The sequence below is a fragment of the Plectropomus leopardus genome, chromosome 17 (assembly GCF_026936395.1).
Source record: "Plectropomus leopardus strain MGB_pleo_1.0 chromosome 17, ASM2693639v1, whole genome shotgun sequence".
NCBI lineage: Eukaryota > Metazoa > Chordata > Actinopteri > Perciformes > Serranidae > Plectropomus > Plectropomus leopardus.
In genome coordinates this window covers 1,022,170-1,044,313 of record NC_142192.1, presented here as the reverse complement: position 1 = coordinate 1,044,313, position 22,144 = coordinate 1,022,170, and the positions used below count along the sequence as shown (strand labels likewise).

At 39.2% G+C, this 22,144-nt stretch overlaps 1 protein-coding gene across 1 annotated transcript in view; it reads left to right on the top strand.

The window, feature by feature from the left end:
• Positions 1–15,788, top strand: part of sacm1la (SAC1 like phosphatidylinositide phosphatase a) — a 31,507-nt gene extending 15,719 nt beyond the window's left edge. Inside the window, exons 6-20 of the mRNA XM_042506630.2 lie at positions 1,528–1,587; positions 1,674–1,707; positions 1,826–1,927; positions 2,162–2,247; positions 2,404–2,490; positions 2,581–2,649; positions 2,962–3,041; positions 3,708–3,806; positions 3,884–4,022; positions 6,896–6,965; positions 7,071–7,143; positions 7,253–7,346; positions 8,855–8,947; positions 9,037–9,094; positions 14,265–15,788. Coding sequence (XP_042362564.1) covers positions 1,528–1,587; positions 1,674–1,707; positions 1,826–1,927; positions 2,162–2,247; positions 2,404–2,490; positions 2,581–2,649; positions 2,962–3,041; positions 3,708–3,806; positions 3,884–4,022; positions 6,896–6,965; positions 7,071–7,143; positions 7,253–7,346; positions 8,855–8,947; positions 9,037–9,094; positions 14,265–14,401 — 1,281 coding nt within the window. The 3' untranslated portion in view covers positions 14,402–15,788. The remainder of the gene's footprint in view (positions 1–1,527; positions 1,588–1,673; positions 1,708–1,825; positions 1,928–2,161; positions 2,248–2,403; positions 2,491–2,580; positions 2,650–2,961; positions 3,042–3,707; positions 3,807–3,883; positions 4,023–6,895; positions 6,966–7,070; positions 7,144–7,252; positions 7,347–8,854; positions 8,948–9,036; positions 9,095–14,264) is intronic.
• The last annotated feature ends 6,356 nt before the right edge of the window (positions 15,789–22,144 follow it).

Sequence of the window (22,144 nt, the reverse complement as noted above, 5' to 3'; positions counted from 1 at the left end):
TGTAGACTATTACACTGGTCAGTTTTATATATATATATATATATATATATATATATATATATATATATATATATATATATGTGTGTATATATATGAGTCCACTTGGGCTGTACATATACAGTACTGTGCAAAAATCTTAGGCCACCATAGATTTTTTGTTTTAGAAAAGTAACGAGGACATAATATATACATTTATTGCTTAGTCTCTTTATGAAGATACATAGAATACAGAGAGCATGTACAATGTTTTAAAACACTAAAAAAGACAAAACAAAATGGCTTCTTCTGACTGCAGTCAATATTTACTGTCAAACATGGAATGATGCAACCATAACAAAAGGTATCTCAAATAATCAATATTGAGCTTTGGACATGTCTTGAATACTACCTGGTGTAAATACACAGAAGATTAGTATTGTACATCTCATATTGCCTGCCTAAGCGAGTTCAAGACATGCTAAGTGGAAATGGAGGTCACAGTAAATATTTGCAACTTAAGCCTGATGAGGTTGTTTTATTCTTAAATAGTTGCATTTTTAATACTGTATACTGGTTGTGTTTTAGTAAAGAGACTGGTCATTATTACCTTGCTAAAATAAAGTTCGAAGTGGCCTAAGACTTTTGCACAGTACTGTATGTGAAAAAAACAGAATCAATATGGCCTGCACTCTCACAGCACTCTTTTGATGTCAGTCCCCAAGGTTCGCACAGAACTTGGCAAAAAAGGTTTTTGAATTTGGAATAACTTACAGAAGGTCTGCTGATCAATATGGGGGAATTTAAGTCACTTTTAAAAGGTTGAGAAAATAGCACTATTGGTCAGTGTGACTGGTACTCCAATGATAACTAAAAAATTGATGATTGCGGTTTTCACATTTTAACTGGAGATTGTGCTCACTTTTTGTATGGTGTAATAGTTGTATTTGTTTGATAGTTGAATTATCCGCCTGTATTTATTTTTGTAACCTTGTTTTAAGCTGCCCTCTTAGCCAGGTTACTCTTGGAAAAGACATTTCAAATCTCAACAAGTCTTTTACCTGGTTAAATAAAGGATAAATATATATATTAAGGTAGTACACCGGAACAGACGGGCAAAACCAGAAATCGACCCTACTCTGGGGGACACCAAAAATTCCTTGTTCCAGGTTAAACTCCTGGTATCCAAAGCCTGGTCTGTCCTCTTCCTCTGTGCCATAAAGCTCCATTGTTGTCAGTAACTAATAAAAACATGTCATTAGCCACACGGTTGTATGAACATACCCACTGAACTTTATTTTGACTCAGTCCGACATACACTGTCCTGCTGCCAAATGGGGATTAGTCCATCACTGAAAATAATTTTCAGTAGTCCTCCTGTTAGAGTAATGTTTGATGAAAACAGAAATGATTTTTTAAAGGTGTATTTTAATCATAGTTACTTAATCACTAGCAAATGATGACAATGAAAATTATTATTATGAAGTGGTATGTGTTTGATTGTGTTGCTGCTGAATAATGTGCTTACATCATGTTGCTTGTGGTTTCCAGGCAGATCAGAGGTTTGTGTGGAATGGGAACCTGTTGAGAGAACTGTCTGCGCAGCCAGAGGTAACACCTGTGGGCCTTTTAGTTTTGATTGAATGTTGTTGTACTGATTTTATTTCATTAGAATAACTGTCATTATTTCTCCATAGCTTCATAAGTTTGCACTTCCTGTTGTCCATGGATGTATCCTTTTCACTGGGTGTCTAACATTTCCTAATGACGCAGGGGACATCTTACCTAAAACACTCTGTAGATCAGATCCATTCCTGAGCACAACCTTTTCTTAACCCTCTTGGTCCAGTCATTGTCATGAAGCCATGTCGGATCAATGGAAAGATCTTTGAGTGGATCCTCATCTCCCGGAGAAGCTGCTTCCGGGCTGGCGTCAGATACTACGTTCGAGGTAAAAAAACTGGAGCTTGATCCTGAAGCACTGTCTTTGTTGAAGTGCACAAAGTATTGTACACTTGCATACTGGCAAGTGGAGAGCAAAGTAGCTGATAGCAAATACATTTCCATAAACAGTATGAAGGTACAGAAGGTACAACAGAAGGTAATGCTGTCTGCCTCTCTAATTTACAAACTTTCTAACACGATTGACTGCACACTGATGTTTTCTGTTCTGCTGTCTCCACAGGCATAGACTCTGAAGGCCATGCTGCTAACTTTGTGGAGACGGAGCAGATAGTTTTGTATGAAGGAGCAAAGGCTTCATTTATACAGGCAAGTATAAGGGCCAATTGTACAGTTAAAAAGTTTTTATTATGGCTCAGCTTTTCAATGTCTTCTCTGCAGCTTTAAGCTCAGATAGTAAAACTTTCAAGAAGAAGATTTCAGAAATAACTCAAATAAAAGACAAATCTTTTTTTTCATCCTCAGACACGAGGTTCCATGCCCTTTTACTGGAGTCAGAGGCCCAACCTCAAATACAAACCCAAACCTATCATCAGCAAAACCACCAATCACGTAAGAGCACAGCTTTTCATGTTTCTGTTTGCTTTTCAAATGGTGATTGGTGTGAAACTCTGTTGCTAACCACCTGGAAACTCTGTATAGATGGATGGTTTCCAGAGGCATTTCGACTCTCAGCTCCTCATCTATGGGAAGCAAACTATTCTTAACCTGGTAAGGACCCTCTCTCTGCTCTTTCATTATTTGTGTTAAAGGTCCACTGCATAGGATTTAGGGAGATATATTGGCAGAAATGGAATAAAATACATATGTTTTCTTTAGTGTGTAATAACCTGAAAATAAGAGTGGTTGTGTTTTCCTTACCAACAATTAATTACTGAACAATTAATATCTATATAGGAAAGGGATTCTTGATTATGTTGATCACCATGTTGCCAATCTCCCTGAGTCTCACACACTCTACCTTTCAAAGGAACTTTAAGCAAATAATTATCAGGCCAAGTTATGTTTCCTTGTTTTTTTCAGGTGAATCAGAAGGGCTCAGAGAAGCCACTGGAACAGGTCTTTGCCAAGATGGTTTCTGGCATGAACAATGGTATGCTCAAGTAAGTGTCACTTAATGGCTTCTACAATCTTTATGTTCACAGAGTACATGCACTTAAAGAAGTATTTCACTGCTGGAAAGATGGCCTTTTAATAAAACCAGACTGTTTCTGCATCATATCCTATGACTGTCCTATCACTGGATATATGCAAGCAAATATTAAATGTTTAGTGGTCGAAACACACTTATGTGGCAGTTTCAGTTTTAGTTGTTTTTTGGATGGAATTATTTTGAACACATTGTTATGACTAATTCTATCTTCTTTTATCCATTTGCACCACTGTTACTCTCCCTGTCTTTTTGTCATGCACATGCTCAGCTAAAAAATTAGAAACCCAGTGTCTTGTAAACATGGCAGAGAAATCTGCTTCCTCCAGAGGAAATCCACCCAAGAAATCAGGTTTCTCTAATCCTGTAGCCTGGTTACAGAAGCCAGGTTTGAAGAATCCACAAACTGGAGAAAGCTGGCTGTAACCCACTCACTCTAGTGCCTGTTAAACCACTGACTATGTTGCTGTCCAGTAATACAGTCTTACTGTTGGTAGACATTTTCATTTACATAAATACAGCTGTCCATTTCTGCCTGATCAAAACAAATCATCAATCTGCCTTCTCGCATTGTGATCACAGCACTGTGACCCTGTGCGTTTGTCTCCTCTGTCCTCAGTTACATTGCCTTTGACTTTCACAAAGAGTGCAGCCACATGAGATGGGACCGTCTCCAGATCTTAGTGGATGCTGTCACTGAGACACAAGATGAATACAGGTACCATAAGCAGCAGATGTTCTGGGCTCCTATCTGCTGTTGAATACATATATATTCAGATGTCTCTCTGTGTGTAGTTACTTCATGGTGAACTCAGAGGGGAAGACGGTGGCCCAGCAGAGAGGAGTCTTCCGCAGTAACTGCATGGACTGTCTGGACAGGACCAATGTCATCCAGAGCCTGCTGGCCCGACGCTCCCTGCAGTCTCAGCTCCAGGTATTTTAACCCCAATACTGCTTAGCCTCTTAAAGTTCGTGTGAAGTGAATTCAGAGATTTGTTTCAAAACACATTACAAATGTTGGAAACTGACTGTTGAAAACATGTTAGAAAGACCCTTTTCTATATAGTGCTGAATTGTGGAGTTAGACGGTTGACTGTTTTTTCACCATTTTCCTTTTTTAAGATTTTTTGGGCAGGCCTAAAACCATAGCTTGATGACACACTGGAGCTATACTCAGCATTATCCCGCCCCTGACAATGTAGCAGTATGAAAATGAGAAGCATTATTAGCATAGTCCAGTGATTGGGCGTGGCCTCTGCTCCTTCAGCGGACACGCCCCCAGCGTTCCATATCAGAGAATACTGTGCTTTTTTTCATGATGTTGAGACCTTTTAAAAACTTGGCTGGTTTAATAACACATCTTTCTGTGAAGTGACAAACTCAGAACACATTTTAATTATCACGTTGCACGGACTTTAAGTCCTATTCACACAGGACTATTATAACTTGGGGACATCATGTAATTTAGATATTACCCCCCCACGCCTGTGTTTCATGCAGCACATTTGCACAGAATAAGCGATGTCTGTTTTATTTGATTTAACTGACAACTCAGTACGTCCACATGCACAATTTAGTCAAGCTATGGTTACAGCGTGATTAGGCCATTTAATTGGACTAATGTCCTTGTCTCAGTATACAATCAGCAGGGGAGAATCCATTTATTGATGAAGTATGTCCGACGACTCCACTGCAGGTGGAGATAAGCTCCCTTTCAGCTTAATTTAAAAATCCTATATTATTTATACAGTCTATGATATAGACCCAATCACAATCACTGCTGTTTATGTGTTTAATACATTTAGAGTAAATATCACTGCATCACAGACTAAATCCAGTTTAGACATTTTAGTTGGTTTAAAGTTTGATATCCAACAGACATTCCCTCTAAACCCAGCAGTATCGTCTTGCACAGTTTCACCTGATGTTGGCTGTATGTTAGCTCACCTCCCAGTCAGACTGACTCAGGGATCATTAACAGTGAAAATAATGAGGTTGTGGTCTTTGACCACCATATCAGTCATCCTTCAGGTGGCTGAACACTTTCATTTATATTTTCATTTTTGTAATGGTTGTGCTAAGGATTAGAAGTCAGGAAAGTTGGGGAAATAGCTGTAACTAGCCCTGTTTATGTAGAAAAATAAATAAAAGTAAATGTCTTTGGTGTGCATTGTTAACTCAAAACAGGCCCCTCCTCAAAAATTATTGTGCGTGTGCCCAACTTCCATCAGGTCTCATGCCAAGCTTTTCTGTGTACTTTTCAGCAAAGTTTTTTAATATTAAGCGTAACAATGTTGGAACAGCTGCCACCACTGTTATGAGTGTCAATAAGATGTCAGCACAGGTCCCGTTAACTAAATTAAAACCCTAACTGGCTTTGGAAGATTAATCAGCCACCATATAATGGTTTATTAAGTATCATTATTGGCAGAACTGGCTCTGATGGTGGCTAATTGCTGCACAGCCTCCACCACCCAGGCAGGCACGGACATCACCAACCAGAGCTGAAGAGGGGAGAGTTGTGTTACTGTGTCAAAGTGTGTTTTTCTTCATTTTGACATGTATTTACATTTTTGGGCTCTACCACAATAAGGTGAAGTCCATAACTGAGTGAATGCTGCCTTGTCCTGTTTAAAATTAAAAGCCTTCTAGTCAGAGCGTAAAATCAACACCCAGCAAGCGCCAGTGGTGGGTAAAAAATTAGTTTGCTGTGTAAAACAAAAACACACATCCGCCAGTGGCCAATGGAAAATTTTGAATTGCATCTGAGGTTTTGTTTTCATACTTTTGACCATTTCTGCCGACTGTCAGGCTAATTTGACCCTTGCAGCGCGCTGTACTTGTGTTGTGATTTGGTACGCTGAGAACGGCGTGACGTCAGCTACTGGAGTTCTATTCATTCTCTTTGCTTGAACAAGCACGGCAGGAAGAGCATAGCAAGGAAGATGTGGCAACAGATTTTCCAGCGTGAAGCCACCACAAACAAAAAGGATAAACAAAGGGGCAGGAGACGATCAAGAAGAGGAACAGACAGCTAAACGGAGTAATGTCACTATACGATGTTTCAAAGAAAACTGGAAAATTGATGAGGCTGGCCAACCTCGGTCCTGACTAACACACAACCCGACAAACCACACCATGAGCTGCATACATGATGATGCAGCAGTCACCTTGAAATGAAGTATGACCTAATAAAATAGCAGTAATCTAATTTTATCTGTACATAACCGTATTCTTTAAGTGATGCTTAAATTGGATTTTCATAATAAAAACAGATGGTAATTATTTTAAATCATATAAGGCATGATTTTTTGGAGGTCACCAGCCAATGGTGGATGAGGTAAAAAGTTAATTTTACACCCTGCTTCTAGTGTTTCATTTAGAGTCCCACCATATAATGGATTTTAACCTAGTCTTGTTAAGAGCTTTACTTTATCAGCGCATGGAGTGACACTCTTAAACTGAAAATTAGAGCTTTCAGTGTAAAACCTGAAGTTTGAAATTGGCATTTGTATCACTTTGTTTAATATGTATGTAAGTATGAATATGTACATGTTTGCATGTGTGAATGTGCATGTACCTATGTACGTGTGTGTGTACGTACATACATATATATATATATATATATATATATATATATATATATATATATATATATATATATATATATATATATATATATATATATATATATGTATGGAAAAGATGTGGAAAGATTCAAAAAGGTTCTGGGATTCACCATCCTGTTCACATTGGGAGTTGTGAGTGTTACTGAGCAGTATCTGTGTTGTTTCTGTGTGTGCACAGAGGATGGGAGTTCTGAACGTTGGTCAGCGGATTGAGGAGCAGGCTGAGTTTGAAAAGATCTACAAGAATGGTAATGTCATCTGTATACTCAACTGTCAGCATGTGTTGTGTGATCAGTAGATGCTGTAGCCTCTCAGTGTGTCCTCACTGTTCTGTGTGTGTGCTCTTTAACCAGCATGGGCTGACAATGCCAATGCATGCGCTGTACAGTACGCAGGAACTGGAGCCTTGAAAACAGACTTCACCAGGTACAGTAATGTAACATCCTATCTCACACATAATTTGTGAGTTGTTTTCTGAAGTCCCCTTGCATTGGTGTCATGGTTGCTGTTCAGTCCAACTTTATTTCTCCATTAGGACAGGGAAGAGGACCAGGTGGGGTCTGCTGATGGATGGCTGGAACTCAATGATCCGTTACTACAAAAATAACTTCTCTGATGGATTCAGACAGGTATGACATCTTTGACATGATTTGTTGTAGATACAAACTCAATTCTAAAAATGTGGGGACGCTGTGTAAAATGTTAAATAAAAACTAAATTCAATTATTTGATTGAATTTGACTTGATTGATTTTTTTTGCCCTATGTACAATTGAATACAGTACAAAGAAAAGATATTTAATGTTCAAACTGATAATCTTTATTATTTCTCTGTAAATACACGCTCAAACTGAATTTGATGTCTTCAGCATGTTCCAAAAACAGATGGACAGGGGCAACAAAAGACTGGGAAAGTTGTGGAATGCTCATAAACATCTGATCATTTCACAGGTAACAGGTTAACTGTTAACAGGTGATAGCATCATGTGTGGGTAAGAACAGGGGCATCCTCGAAAGGTTCAGTTGTTCACAAGCGAGGATGGCGCGAGGTTCACCACCTCATGAAAAACTGCATGAGCAAATAGTCTCCAATCCATAATATCTTCAAAAGATTCAGAAATTATGGAAAATCTCTTTAAGGCTGAAAAACAATTTTGAATGCCTTTTACCCCTCAGGCTTCACTGCATTAAAAACCAACATAATTTTACAAAGGCTATGACTACATGGGCTCAGGAACACTTTGGAAAACCATTGTCAGTAAACGTAGTGATGAACTATATCTACGAGTGCAGACTCTATGGTGCAAAGTGAAAGATAGATATAAACAACATCCACAAACATGTTCAACATCTCTGGACCCGAGCTCATCTGAGACGGACTAACACAAAGTGGAAAAGTGTGCTATGGTGTGACGAGTCCAAATTTCAGTTTATTGTTGGAAATGATGGACGTCATGTCCTCAGGGCTAAAGAGGAAAAAGATCATCCAGATTATTAGCATCTCAAAGTTCAAAGCCAGCAGCTGTGAGGGAGGGTCTTAGTGTCCATGACAACATGGGTAACTCTCATCTGTAAATGCTCCTTTAATGCTGAATGTTACACACAGGTTTTGGAGCAACATATGCTGCCATTCAGACGATGTCTTCTTCAGGGATGTCCCTGCTTATTCCAGCAAGACAATGAGACACATTCTGCACGTGTTCCAACAGCGTTGCTTTGTAGTAAAAGAGTGCAGCTACTAGACTGACCTACTGCAGTCCAGACCTGACTCACATTGAACATGTGTGGAGCATTATGAGGCACACAGTATGACAATGGAAACTCTGGACTGTTGAGACACTGAAGTCATATATCAAGCAAGAATGGGAAAGAATTTCACTTTCAAAACTTCAACAATTAGTGTCCTCAGTTCCCAAACACTTGCTGAGTGTTTTTTTAAAAAAATACTCACACTCACTCACAAAACACAAGCACTAAAAGCTCCAACCCGCGTATAGCAAGCTTTACGCCTTTAACCTTTTATGTCTAACATGTCAGTGAGGCTGGCTGTAAATGAGCCTCAATATGAAAATAAATGTGCTTTGGAATAGTGTTTTATCAGTCTAGTCAAGGTGTCAGTAGAGTTTTGTTGGTTTCAGGATTCCATTGACCTGTTTCTGGGTAACTTTGCCGTCGATGACTCTGATGGACCCACTCCTCTCCGTGTGCAGAAGGACTGGAAGTTCCTCACGGTCAGTATCCCTCAGTGTTTCCTCTCTTCTTAGAAGTAGCATTACATGTGACTTTTAGTCTGATCCTTTGAATCCTGCTCTTTTCACAGCTGCCCATCATTATGCTGGTGGCATTTTCCATGTGCATCGTCTGTCTCCTCATGGCTGGTAAGTTCCTCTCTGCCCATGAGTTAAGTTTTCTATGTTGGTTCAAGCCAGCACTGCTGTAATCTTATTCTGTCAGCAATTTATTTAAAGCTGCAGGAGACTGTAATTTGAGAATTTGAGATTAAATGGTTTTAACATAATTTGTGGCTTTACTAATAGCTTGTGCTTTCAGTTTCCAATAGCTGTTCTGAGCCGTTGAGACTAGTGACTTTTGTATAGTGCTGATTAACTCAACTTACAGGAGGAAACCTGCCAAATAGGGTAGATTTTTCAACATAAAACCTGCACATGTTCAACCACACATAAAGGCAGAAGTGCTTGGTAACACTTTCGATGAAGACCATATCTATAGTGAATTATGACACCATTCATAGTGAATTATAATGCAGTTAAAATGACTACTCTCATAAACACACATAATGCTTACTGATGCACTATATCAATAGTCATGAACCATTATGGATTTGACTTATAATGATTTATAAGTGGCAAGGGTCTTATGGGTGCTCTTGACTTGTTACAAACTAAAGGTTGAATGCAGGGGCTTGTAATGCATTAGAAATATTTAAACTCACTTATTCACACATCACCAATTAACTGTAAAAAGGACTCATAGTGTAATATAACAGCCCATGCTTTATCATAAGTTATAATTGTATGTGTTAAGTTAAGTGAGGTACATGTTGATGCTTTTATAATTATGTATGCTTCATCATAATGTTTCATTGTAGGTGTTAAGTAAAGTGCAATCATTTTCACACATTTATAAGAATATATACTGCATCATAAGTGATTAATGCATATCCATACACTAGAATACTTTGAAAAAGCATTTATAAGACTGAATTCTGACAGTGACAGGGTGAAAAGTCCCCAGTTTAAAGCTGCAGTCAGATGAGAAGTTAGGAGGCAACATTTACTGGCTCGTTGTGGCAAAAAGCAGGTTATAAACATAAACTATGATTGGTAGTATGGTTAGCAGGCCACTAATAGCAGCATCCCATCTTCCCTGCTGCTTGTATTATTTCACTGTGCAGTTATAAAACAATATTTCCTGAATAAAGGGTCAGTCACTCCCTCTCTGTCACATTGGCTGTACATTGGAAAGCCTCATGATCTTGTCAGAAAGTTGTGGGCTTGGAGGGTGTTTCACATGCTGTTACTTAAGCTGCTTTTCCACCAGCAGGTCGGTTCTTTTCAGTTCAGTTCACTGGGCATTTTTTTGCGTTTCCATTGTGAGGAGTTGTAGTTGGCACCTTAAGTACCCTTGAAGCGGTCCCTATTTTTCATCACCCCTCTGTTGGGGTACCTAGCAGTTTAAAAAACTTTTAAACTTGAGCAAAGTTTTAAAAAATGAAATAATATTTGTCCTTGATCCTGCTACATCTTTGGAGTTGAAGGATGAGTTGATTAAAATCACCAGCAACTATGAAGATTCCATCCGGTTCCTTGGGCATGTTGCTGCTGATGGCATCATTCAGTTCCTGCAGTGCATTTTTTGGACCGGACATTAGACAGAAGAGGGCTTGGTAGAGGAACAGCTCTCGGTCCAAGTTGGGCCAGTCTCGCCCTGATGCCGGCTCTCCTCCCTCTCTTCGTCCAGTACTTTGTGTTTCATTTCTTTCCTCTGGTCTGACTGGCCGTTCCATGAATGCCATTGGTGGGGATACTCTTGCAGGCTGTTGTGTTCAGTCCAAAGCCCATACAACTTTTCCTGATGTTGATAAGTGCTTCTCTATTGTAGAAAAGTTTTGTTTCAGTAGAAGGGGTCATAGTGTCAAAAAAATTAAAAAATGTATTGAAATATGGCAGCAAGGATTTCAGGAGCTACAGGCTGCTGCATCTTCATGTGCTGCCATCGTCATAGCAAACTCTTTTCTAAAATGAAAGGATGTTTGCAGCCTCTAGCAGCAGCTGCAGACTGAGAAAAAAAAATCCAAATAGTCCAACAAAGCATCTTACAGTTAAATTAGTGCAATTTAAATAACACTAAAAGTTTTCTCTAACAGAAATAATTATAACTGGTACATTCTTTCTGCATCAAAATATTCCAGCCTTAACGGGGCCTTAAGGCGTAACGCTGCCTGCTGATATGAGCGCTGTATTTTCATATTTCTAAGCACATATTCCACTCATTTATGAAGTTATACAAGCTTCTGCACAGCTTACAACCCCGTCCTGTTAATGTTTTAAAATAAAATGCATTGTATCAGCAACTGATGGTATTCTGTCCACAGAAATACAGACAGATAGCTCTTGTTTTTCAAAGGGAAACAAGGAAGTTGAGGTTAAACAAACATCTTTGTATTTCCTCATCTCTGTGACAGAGAGAGACTTTAAACAGCAGTACAAAGTCGTGTAGAGTCAACAAACGCGAGCGTCACGCGTAAAAAAAAACGGCGACACCGTTTCTCAAGATGTGCTGCGCCTGACAGGCGCTGCTCGGGAGAGCAGTGTAGCGCTGAAACAAAAGACAACACGCCCGGCGCTGCTCACGCTCATGAGGCGCGCTGTGTGAAGCAGTGCGACGCGTCAACGCACGTTATGTGAATCGACGTATTCACTTAATCGATTACGTCGACGCGCCCCCCCAGCCCTACCGTCCACATGTGTGTGGTAGGGCAAGAGTATGGTCTGTGGTGGAAACTCCACCAATCTAGGGTCTTGGTACGTGTTAATAGGTGCTACTCTTGAATTTAAAGGCACCATACCAAAGCTTTCGATGGAAACATGGTTTAAAGGAATACCTCATTCATAAATGATCATTTATAGATCTATTAGTCATGCACTGTCATCTTGAATTAATGAGTTCCTGCATGTTTCTACGAATATGGCCAACATTAATTTATTGATTGACCGGGGACAATGTTTAACAACAGAAAAACTTCATTAAAACATCAATTAACAAACACAACTCACGCAGTATAATCTCTCATGTAGTCTTACTTATCTAGTTGTATGCTCAGGACTTCCCAAACATGCATTTTAGTCAAAAATCCTCACTATTGGATTCTGTCTGTGAAGAGAGCATAAATAAGTTTCACTGTCAGTTCTGTTTAAGGAGTAAGGTTTGAGCAAACCATGCATGTGTTTTTGAAACATTAAGAACACAACTAGATAAATGAGACTTGGATTATACTGCACGAGTTTTGTAGTAGTTTGTAAATGGATGTTTTGATATAGTTTTCTGTTGTTAAATATGATCCCCAATTGATCAGTAAATCATAACATTGGCTGTTTTCCCTGGGCACATGTGAGAAAACTAGTTTTCTCCTTAAATTCAAGGTAACACAGCATCGACATACTCATCGATATACAAATGGACATTTTGTTGGTGAAGTATTCCTCTAAAATGGATAATGCAGTATTTCCCACACTGGGATTTGATATTCCTAATTATACTTATAATTCCCCAATAAGATATTCTTTGCTGTGGTGGCTGCTGTTACACAGGTTAGACCAAGTGCTGCTGCTGGCGGAGGGACCATAGAGAATCAGAATCAGAATCATTAATACTTTATTGATTCCCAAGAGGAAATTGCCTTTAGTTACAGATGCTCCTATTCAAAAGTCTTAAAAGAAGTAGGAAAGTGTAGAATATATAAATAAAATTTAAACATAAGTACTAATATAAAATAAATATATCTAAACACTAATGTATAAATACAAATGTACATTTTTGTTCTTGTTTCTACCATGTGATAAATAAAACAACAGATTACCAACATCTGAATATAGAATATTATACATGGATGTAGTTATTGCACTGGATTATTGCACATCAGAGTAGTTATTGCACATTATTAAGAGTCCAGAGTAGACTAAATGAGTCAGAGTGTCTGACATTCAGAGTGAGGAGTTGTACAGTCTGATGGCCACAGGCAGGAATGATTTCCTGTGGCGCTCTGTGGTGCATTTTGGTGTTATCAGCCTTGTACTGAACGTACTCCTGTAACTGACCAGCCTGTCGTGGAGTGGGTTGGACACATTGTCCAGGATGACCCGCAGCTTGGACAGCATCCTCCTCTCACACACCTCCGGCAAGGAGTCCAGCTTCACTCCCACAATGTCACTGGCTTTACAGATCAGTCTGTTCAGTCTGTCGGTGTCCGCTACCCTCAGCCTGCTGCCCCAGCAGACCACCGCATACAGGATAGCATTGGTAACCACAGACTTATAGAACATCCTGAGCATAGTCCTGCAGATGCTGAAGGACCTCAGAAAATAAAAAAGTCAAAGTCAGATGTCAGTTGATACTAATTTAACATGCCAAACTGAAATCCCTCATCGCTCCTTTCAATACTGTAGATGTAACATAAACGTGGCAATGTCATTCTGGCAGGTCTTCAGCTAATGTAATGTGTGTGCAGCATGCAGTGTTTCTGTGTGTGCGTGTGTGTGTGTGTTAGCTAGCTTTTACCGACATTATGCAGATCGACACCAGTGAGTATGCGGCAAATGGGAAAGCATTAAAAGAATAAATGAATGATATAGCATTAGCATTAGCTAACCCCACAGTGTTATCTTTTATCATTGCATTCATAGTTTTGATATCAAATGGGTGCATTTTAGCTCATGTTGCATGTGCTTTGTATGCATACTGTATGCTGACATAATATCAATAACAAAGCATTTTGTAAATTCATAATTCAGCAACAGAGTGAAATGTATTATTTTGAGAATCTTCTGATTCTGGAAGTTCAGAGGGTGCGTTGAGAAACACTCACTGTGTTAGAGCGCACTCTGGCACAAACTGGACCGTTGGTATATTCGGAGTGCTGTTGGAACATACTGTTCGGTTATCCAGAGCAGTGCACTCTGGGAGTGTCAGAGCAACTCTGGACGCTGTCTGAGGAGAAAGAGCAGCAAAGAGCAGCTGTGATTTGACATTGAATCCAGACTGCTGAGAGAGAAAAGAGTGATCTCTCTATCATTGTCCCTGACTCTGCCACTACTTTCAGATTGCAGCAGGTGTCTGCTGGGAAAGCTTCAGGAGAACGCCAGTCATTCACAGACAGCTGTATTGATAGAAATAGAAGTGTATATGTTTGATCAGATGTGTGAGAGGTGATTGGCTGAAACACGCCCTGTGTAGACACGCCTTTAGCCGAAGAGCTTCAGGCGACAGCTTCATGTGGTTTTGACTAACTGGCTGTACTTTGTCTTCCAGGTGACACGTGGACAGAGACCCTGGCTTACGTGATGTTCTGGGGTGCCGCCAGTGCTATTACAGCCACTATCATCCTGTTTAACGGCCAGGACTTTGTGGACGCCCCCAAACTGGTTCACAAGGAGAAGCTGGACTGAGCATGCATGCGCGTCTTTGTGTACATGTGTGTATGTGAGCAGTATCTGGGCCCAGCAGGTTCATATACCTCGTGATCTTCACCGTCTTTTTTCCTAGGTCTGGACTCCAGACTGATCTGCTGCCTCCAGACTACCCTCCAGACTCTCCTCCAAAACATTTTTTTTTTCTCTGTGGTTTGTCTACATGATTAACCCTCTTCAGTTTTACTGCACACACTCCGTCACATGGTTTACATCTCATCTCCTACATTCTGCATACTGTAACTATAGCTTGGTTTTATTTGCTTTGTTAGCGTAAGGTTGTCAGTTACGGAGAGAATCTTTGATGGCACTTTAGTAAACTGTCTTCTTTTTCCACACAAAAATATTTCCAACACTACGCTCAATTTCTCATTTGTAAATCATTCTTCAAATTTAAAATCTGTCAAAATGTTATGACAAGATTTTTTCTGTTGTGCTTCATTCCAGGCCTTTAAGGCCCTGCACTCCCACACAGGGGTTTTCCATTACTGGCTGAGTAGACCTCCTGTCAGGTTCAAGTTTGGTGGAGCTACGCTGGAAATTACATAATAACCCCAAGCTCTGCATACAAATAAAAATGATGTCCCACCCTAACAGGAAACAACGGCAGAGTGAAGGAGATGTCAGCGTCTACATGTATACAGTTTTAGAACAAGCTGAAAACACCGTATTCAGTTGACATAATGACAAACATGGAAGCAAACAGTCACTGACTTTGTTTGTGTGGTGTTGGGCAGGAAGTGACCGAGCACTGATGACAGTGTTTGCACTGCAGACATCTGCCTGCTGCTGGAGAGGAGGCTGACCACATCAGCTCTGTGAATCCAAAACAACGAGCTAAAGAAGCTGAAAAGCTCAGTAGTGGTTCTGAGCTGCAGATACTTCTGTGTTCATCACCACAAAATGAACCTTTCATATTACACATCATCATTTGATCAATTATTAATATAAAAACCCTTGATTAGATTTAAAGTTACCTAATGTCATTATTTATTAATGTCAGTTAACCCTAAAGAGCCCCTATCAAAAGATGTGGCACTTCAACATGCAATTTATTGAAACATAGTCTGTGATGTATGTACCCAATGAATAGAGCACTATACAGTATGTACATGTTGAGTTTTGAATGTAACAAGCCTTACAAATTTGCATATGAAATATAAATCTTTGGCTCATGTGTATGTAACTGGAGTGAACAATATGTCTTCCTATGAAGCTTGGGAGAGAATCTCCAATGATTTTGCACCATGAAATAGAACAATAATCTGTACTGTTAGTTTTTCTGATGTGGTTCCACACCTCTGCATCTCAGCCCACATTTGTGGTTTGTTCAGCGATTCAAACACGTGTGCGGTTGTGCCATTTATGTTTGTTTGTTTTTTTATTTGTTTTGGTAAAACTGGGGGAGAAAAACATGTTTAACATGTCTTCTACCTGTAAGTCTAGTTATCTGTTCAGCTACATCTAAGAAAGATGGCACCAGAATAGCAGCCTGAACGATGTGGATGAGTGTGGATGAGACCAACACGGCTGCACAGGTTGTTGGAAGTCACCTCACAGACATCAGCTTTTATTTGGATGGTCAGGAGAAAGCTTGCTTGAGATCACAACTTAATTATCCTCCTATTTCCAGTGGTGATAACTTGAGTTTCCTTGAGATACCAAATTACTGTGATATATTTTGATTTTTAAGACCTTTTAGCTCAAGAAAAAATACAAGAAAGATATCACTTGAAAAGTTCTCTGTTCTCTAAATCAACTTACAGAAACAGTGTACATTCCAACCCCTATTTGTAATTTTTTGTGAGCATGTTTCTGCCATTATCTTTCACTGCCTTATCTATCTTTGGATGATATCGTCCCTACTCTCAATGAGTTGATGAGTTCTTTCTTTCCTCAGGGTGAAAGACGTAAGTTGGCAAAACAGCCCAAAACTCTTAGTGGTCATCTAGAGATTGGCTTCAGTCAAATAGACAAAAAAATGATGTCCTGTTTCTTTTCCTATCTCTTTTCCTTGGATGGAGAGCAGCATGAGATCAAAGAAAGATGTGAAGGAGAATTCTTAAAGACTTAGGAAAAGACAGCTGTGGTGCTGAGAGAATCCGCCCTCACTTACACTCAGTTACATGATGATGTGAAAGCAGATATTGACAGCGTGGGCCTGCTTTAGTGATGACAGTGTTCTGGAGATGGACTACTGCAAGCACATCTTAGCACTCGGACCCTGTGCTATGCTACCAGTCCCAAAAGTGATGAAATGGTTGTCAGAGAGAATGGCTGCTGATGCTCACACTTGTGTCCACTCAAGAGGGGTTTCCGTTACAGATCTGTGCAAAACTTGGATATTTTTGAAATGTCGATGAACCACTTTTTCTTCTGGTGATAACATTCCAAGAAGCATGGTGATGGATGCTAAAAACATTAGCAGCTTTATTTCTGTTGCAGTGTTACGTGTTATGGAGCCACAATTGAAAGGCAAGCCTCTTACTGAAAAACTGATCTGCTCAACTTTTGAAGAGTTATGTGATGCAATAACAGCTCTTGTAGCTCCTGCTGCATCATGAAGGAGCCAGTTCCTACTGACAAGCACATAGCCATAGCATCATGTGACTTATGGCTTTTTAGAATCGCCTGAAATACCACCTCAGGGGAACGTAAAACTTTTTTTGTGATAAATGGGAAGTTGTTTTTTTTAATTGACATGTTTCCATCAGGCGTATTTTATATTCACAATTTCAATTTGTGTAGTTTGAGGGAAAATGGAAACCTGCCTTCAGATTTATCCCCATGAATTCCAGGTAGTGGAATTGTATGAAGATACAATCATACATGTGGATAACATTCACTGTCCCCACAGCCCAGTCTAAGTACAGTCAGACCCTCTTTGCACCGTTGTTGTGTTTTCTTAAGTGACCTTACAAAGTTTCCCATTAAGGTCAAGGAAAAGTATTAGTGGGGAAAAAAGTAACTTTTGTGTATTGGACCTCAGCCCAACTCTTATCATGGCAGCCACATCCAGTAGATATCTCCGGGTCATATTACTCAGTTATCTTTTGAAGCAAATAAAGCCAGCCCTTGAGCCAGGTGAGCAGACCTTTGTTATGGCTGACACTGTGACTGTCACAGTAGGGAAAGCACAAGTGTATTTAATGAGTGGTTGATGGCTGCAGTCCACTGAGGGGAGGCCCTGCTAATGTGCAGGTTGGCTCAGTGGAAGAGCTTATTGGCTGAACAGACTGAGGTGGAGGAAGAAGGCTGATACATAATGATGAACAATATTTTAGATATATAGAGTTAAAACTGTTTATCTGAAGATGATAATTAACAGTGATTAAACTGGCATCTCAGATCCAAAACCATATTATTAGTTATCATGGCAGCTCTCAGCTCCCATAGTGCACTTGTTCTTACAGAGCAGCCCCTCATTGGAGAATGCAGAAATTTGAACCTTTCATTGAATATTTAAGATCTGATTTGGTTTTGAAACATTTTTCTGACATTGATTTCAGACATAGTGAGTTGGTAACCATGCCTTCTTATTCTGAATGATTTCACATGCAGGCTGTGTGCTGTTTTCCATTATGTGTTTAAGATCATTCCTGCAAACTCTATCTGATGTGTCAGATACCGACAAGTAGTACAAGCTGAGGTGGGTGAGTGATTGGTTTCACACTACTGATTTAGTCAAGTCATGCTAGCTTTACAAAGAGCTTATCTTGATCTGAACTACATAACGTGTGATCAAAGTCCACTTACAGTCTCAAAAAATGCTTTTTTTTTTTTTTAAATCTTGCACACAAGATAACAACTTGTGCGAATAAGATTACCTTGTGCTATCAGAATATTTTTTGCAAAGAGGATAATAACTTGTTGGAACAAGATAAATTGTGCACAATAGTATCTTATGCAAGTGAGAAAATAATGAGTGTAAATGGGATAAAACATGCACAAAATATATCCATCTCTTATACACAAGGTAACATGGATATTAACTTGTTTGATTAAAAGAAAACATAATTTGGGTACAAAGTACACTGTGCTGCAACTCATGACCTTCATCAACAAGCGAAGCTTTATACTCACAGGGTTCATACTGTCATGCTAAATCTAGAATATCATTTATAAGCAGAATATAAAATAGAATTTGCAAACAGCAATTTCAAGCCTGGAAATTTTTTGAAAACTAAATGCCTTCCAAACTCACAGCATATCCTCTGTGAACCACCCCCTACCCTCTCATAAATAACAAACATTCCCTAAGTTACAAATGTTCAGTTCTAATCCTGTGGACCTTGAGAAAGTTCACAAGAATCAGAATTTATTGTCATATGTAATATGTGAAATGAAGGTGACATCTGTCTCGTGGACATGAACCTTGTGATGTCTGTGCATTTGAAAATGAGATTGCCAGATAAGACAGTATCATGTGTTGGTGGAAGTGATGCAGTCAGTCAGCAGCACCTTATCTGTAGTATGTTTGGACATTGTAACATTTTCTGTCTGTGGTGTCCTGCTCCAGGTTAAAATATGTCCTGAAGGTTCCACAGTTGTACAGTATACTCTGACTTGTTTTTGGATGTAATCAACATATCTCTTCTGTGGCTTTTGTTTATGTTTTGCTCATAAACATAATAATGGAGCCAAGAATATGTTACTGTGACATGAAAACCTACTCAACAGAGGTGTATTAACGTGCGTATGTTAAAACATGACTTGCAAATTTTACTGTACTATACCACAGATTCATTTGGACTCATGGCCTTCCTTCAACACTGAGGTCATCTCTTTTAGCCCTGGGAATTTAGGGCTAAAACATCTCACTCAGAGCTGAACTTGGGATCATTAAGAAATCAATGCAAAGTTTATAGCACCCAAACAGATATTTTGCTTTCCAAGTTTTTGGTTTGTGTTACAAGTTTGCAAATGATGTTCCAACCCCTGTGGTGCACATCAGTGTTATATGCTGCCTTCACGTGCTCCGAGCTAGTTTTTGATGGAACATGTACATGATGTTGTGTTTCTCCTTGGCAGTGGGCAGTGCTCTCCCTCTAAAGCAGACTTAGTCCAGTGGTTTCTGTAACAGTCAATAAAGTCCAGTGAACACACTCAGATAACCACCATGGCAGCATTGTTCTTTTGGCTTTTTGAAAGCTCCACCTCCAGCATTACATCTAATAATGTTATCAATACTTATGTAATTTATTTTTAGTCAAGAATGGTTTTGAATGAAGCCTATGACATGATACTTTCTGTAAGCTGAAGGGCACTATCTGTTCTGAGACTGTTTTAATGGCATTAATAGCACTACAGCTGGAACAACACCGATAAACTTTGCTGTTTTTTTCTTCTTTTTTTTTTTGATTTTTAGCAGGAAATTAAGTTATGGATCAAAGTGAAAGCCAGTTTTGCCCATTGTCTGGTAAAGATAATGGACAAAGCCACCATGACGTCACCCACTGGTTTGTGGACTCTGTTCTGAAGTGTTGAGTTTGACATTTTGGCTGTCACCATCTTTTTTTTTTTTGAGCCAGATGTGAGCATATTTCCCATATTTGATGCTAGGTGATGCCTTAGTTAGTATGGTGCATTTACAGCTATGCTTTACTGTGAGAATAATAATGCTCTTTTTTGTTTGGGTTTTATTGTTTCCTGACTGGCTGCTTATGTTGGCAACGATGGTGCAGATGCCTGATAGGCCTCGACTACTTGGGATGGATAGCAGTAAAATTGAGTTTAGACATTTATGTTTTGCAGAGCATGAAACCAAAGGAATCTGGTCATAATCCCTGATGTTTCTAAGCTAATGACTGAATTCCTTCAACATGTAGTTGTACAAAGCACCATTAGCATACTTAAGTTTCTCTTAACATGTTACCGGCAGGGGCGTCGTAATTGGGGGAAAAGTGGGACTGACTACACAGGGCCACAGTGGGGTCTTTAATAAAAAATGTTTTTCATTTTTTTTCTCTCTAAGTTATTACTGCAATATATTAACTACAATTGTCTGAATAAATAAATAAACAAGGTTGGCACAACTTACACATTTTAAGAATGGTTTAAGCTAATGCCAGCAATTCAGATTCAAGGCAGTCAGCCAGCAGGAGTCTAGCTTAGATTATTTTTGCGTTTTATATAAAAGTTTATTATATTCATAAATTACTCAGCATCATAGGTACAATCTCATATGATATTATATTTATAAATATTACCTCGCAGTAAAGTCAGTCAACTTTGGAGCGATATTTAGCTAATTAACAACAACAATGTTATCTTACATCCACAAGCTAGCATAACATATCCTGATGATTTTGACATGATACTAGAAGTATCTGCATTGCTGCCTCAGCGCTTCAAATTCAGGCAGACAGCTTCCTCCAAGCCTCAGAGAACAGCCTCTGTAAGGAACCTGCACTGTTGCCTCCACCTGCAGATTCTGGCAGACAAGACGCCACCAAACCTTCCAGCTACTGCCTCTGTCAGCAAACTGCAGCTGTTGCCTCAGCCTTTAGATTCTGGGGGACATCTCGGCCAAATGCTCAAACTACAACCACAACTGCAAAATTCCATTGGCTCCATAAATTTAAATTCCAACTGTAGCCTCTGTTAGCAACCTGCAGGTTCTGGCAAAATGCTGCTGCCAAATCTTAAACTACAGCCTCTGCCAGGAACCTGCCCTGCTGCCTTCACCAGCACATTTTGGAAGACAGATCCCACTAAACCTCCAACAACAGCCTCTGTCAGCAATCTGCGGTTGCTGCCTGCAGCTGTAGATTTAAGCAGACAGCTGCCGCAAAACCTCCAGCTACTTCCTTTTTTAGCAACATGCATGAGTGCCTCCACCTGCAAATTCTGGCAGAGCTTGGCAAATGCTCAAACGACAATCACAACCAGCAACATTTCATTAGCTGCATAATTGCTCCCTTCCAATATAAGACATTACTGTCCGAAAGTGTTATTGAGGATACTTTGGATGATTGATTCGCAATGAAATACTGTGTAGGAATACATAAGAATTTTGACTGTTTTTAACAGATTAATTCTGTTGAAATCCTGCTGTAAATTTACAGTGACTCTTTACAGTGTATCTTTTACTTGTAACAGAGTACTTTTTACATTGCCAACAAGAACACATGCATACATGAGGGCACAGATAAGTGACTTTCTACACACTTCATAATATATGATATCAATACATAAATCTATAAAAAATCTTGAAATTAAAAAAAGAATGGACAGAGACGGAAACAAAAGCAAGCAATCAATAATAATTTATTTAATTTAATGTCACATCAGGAGGTTCCCCCAAATAAGTTTTTGATGTAGTCTAAAAATCTATTGCTTTTTTGTTGTTTGTAAGCACAAGAGAGGAAAGCGATGAGTTGAAATTAATCGAGAAAAGGCAGAAAGAGGGTTGTGAACCTAAAAAATGTTGTTTATGGATAAAGAATTTCCCCATTGAAATAAAAATATCAACAACATAGTTCAAATATTTGTTGTATAATCATAATAACAGATTATATCTTTTAAGTGAAAAGTGATATAACAATTATTGAAAACATGAGAACTAAAATTAGGGGGAAAACCCTATTGTTATTGTACAATGAAAAAAAAATGAATGGATTTAAATTCTACCACCCTGCCCACAGAGAGAGCAAGAGTTTTCACCATCTGCATATCTGTGTTACGATCGCTCTTGACCAGGCAGGATAGACGCAATGACGT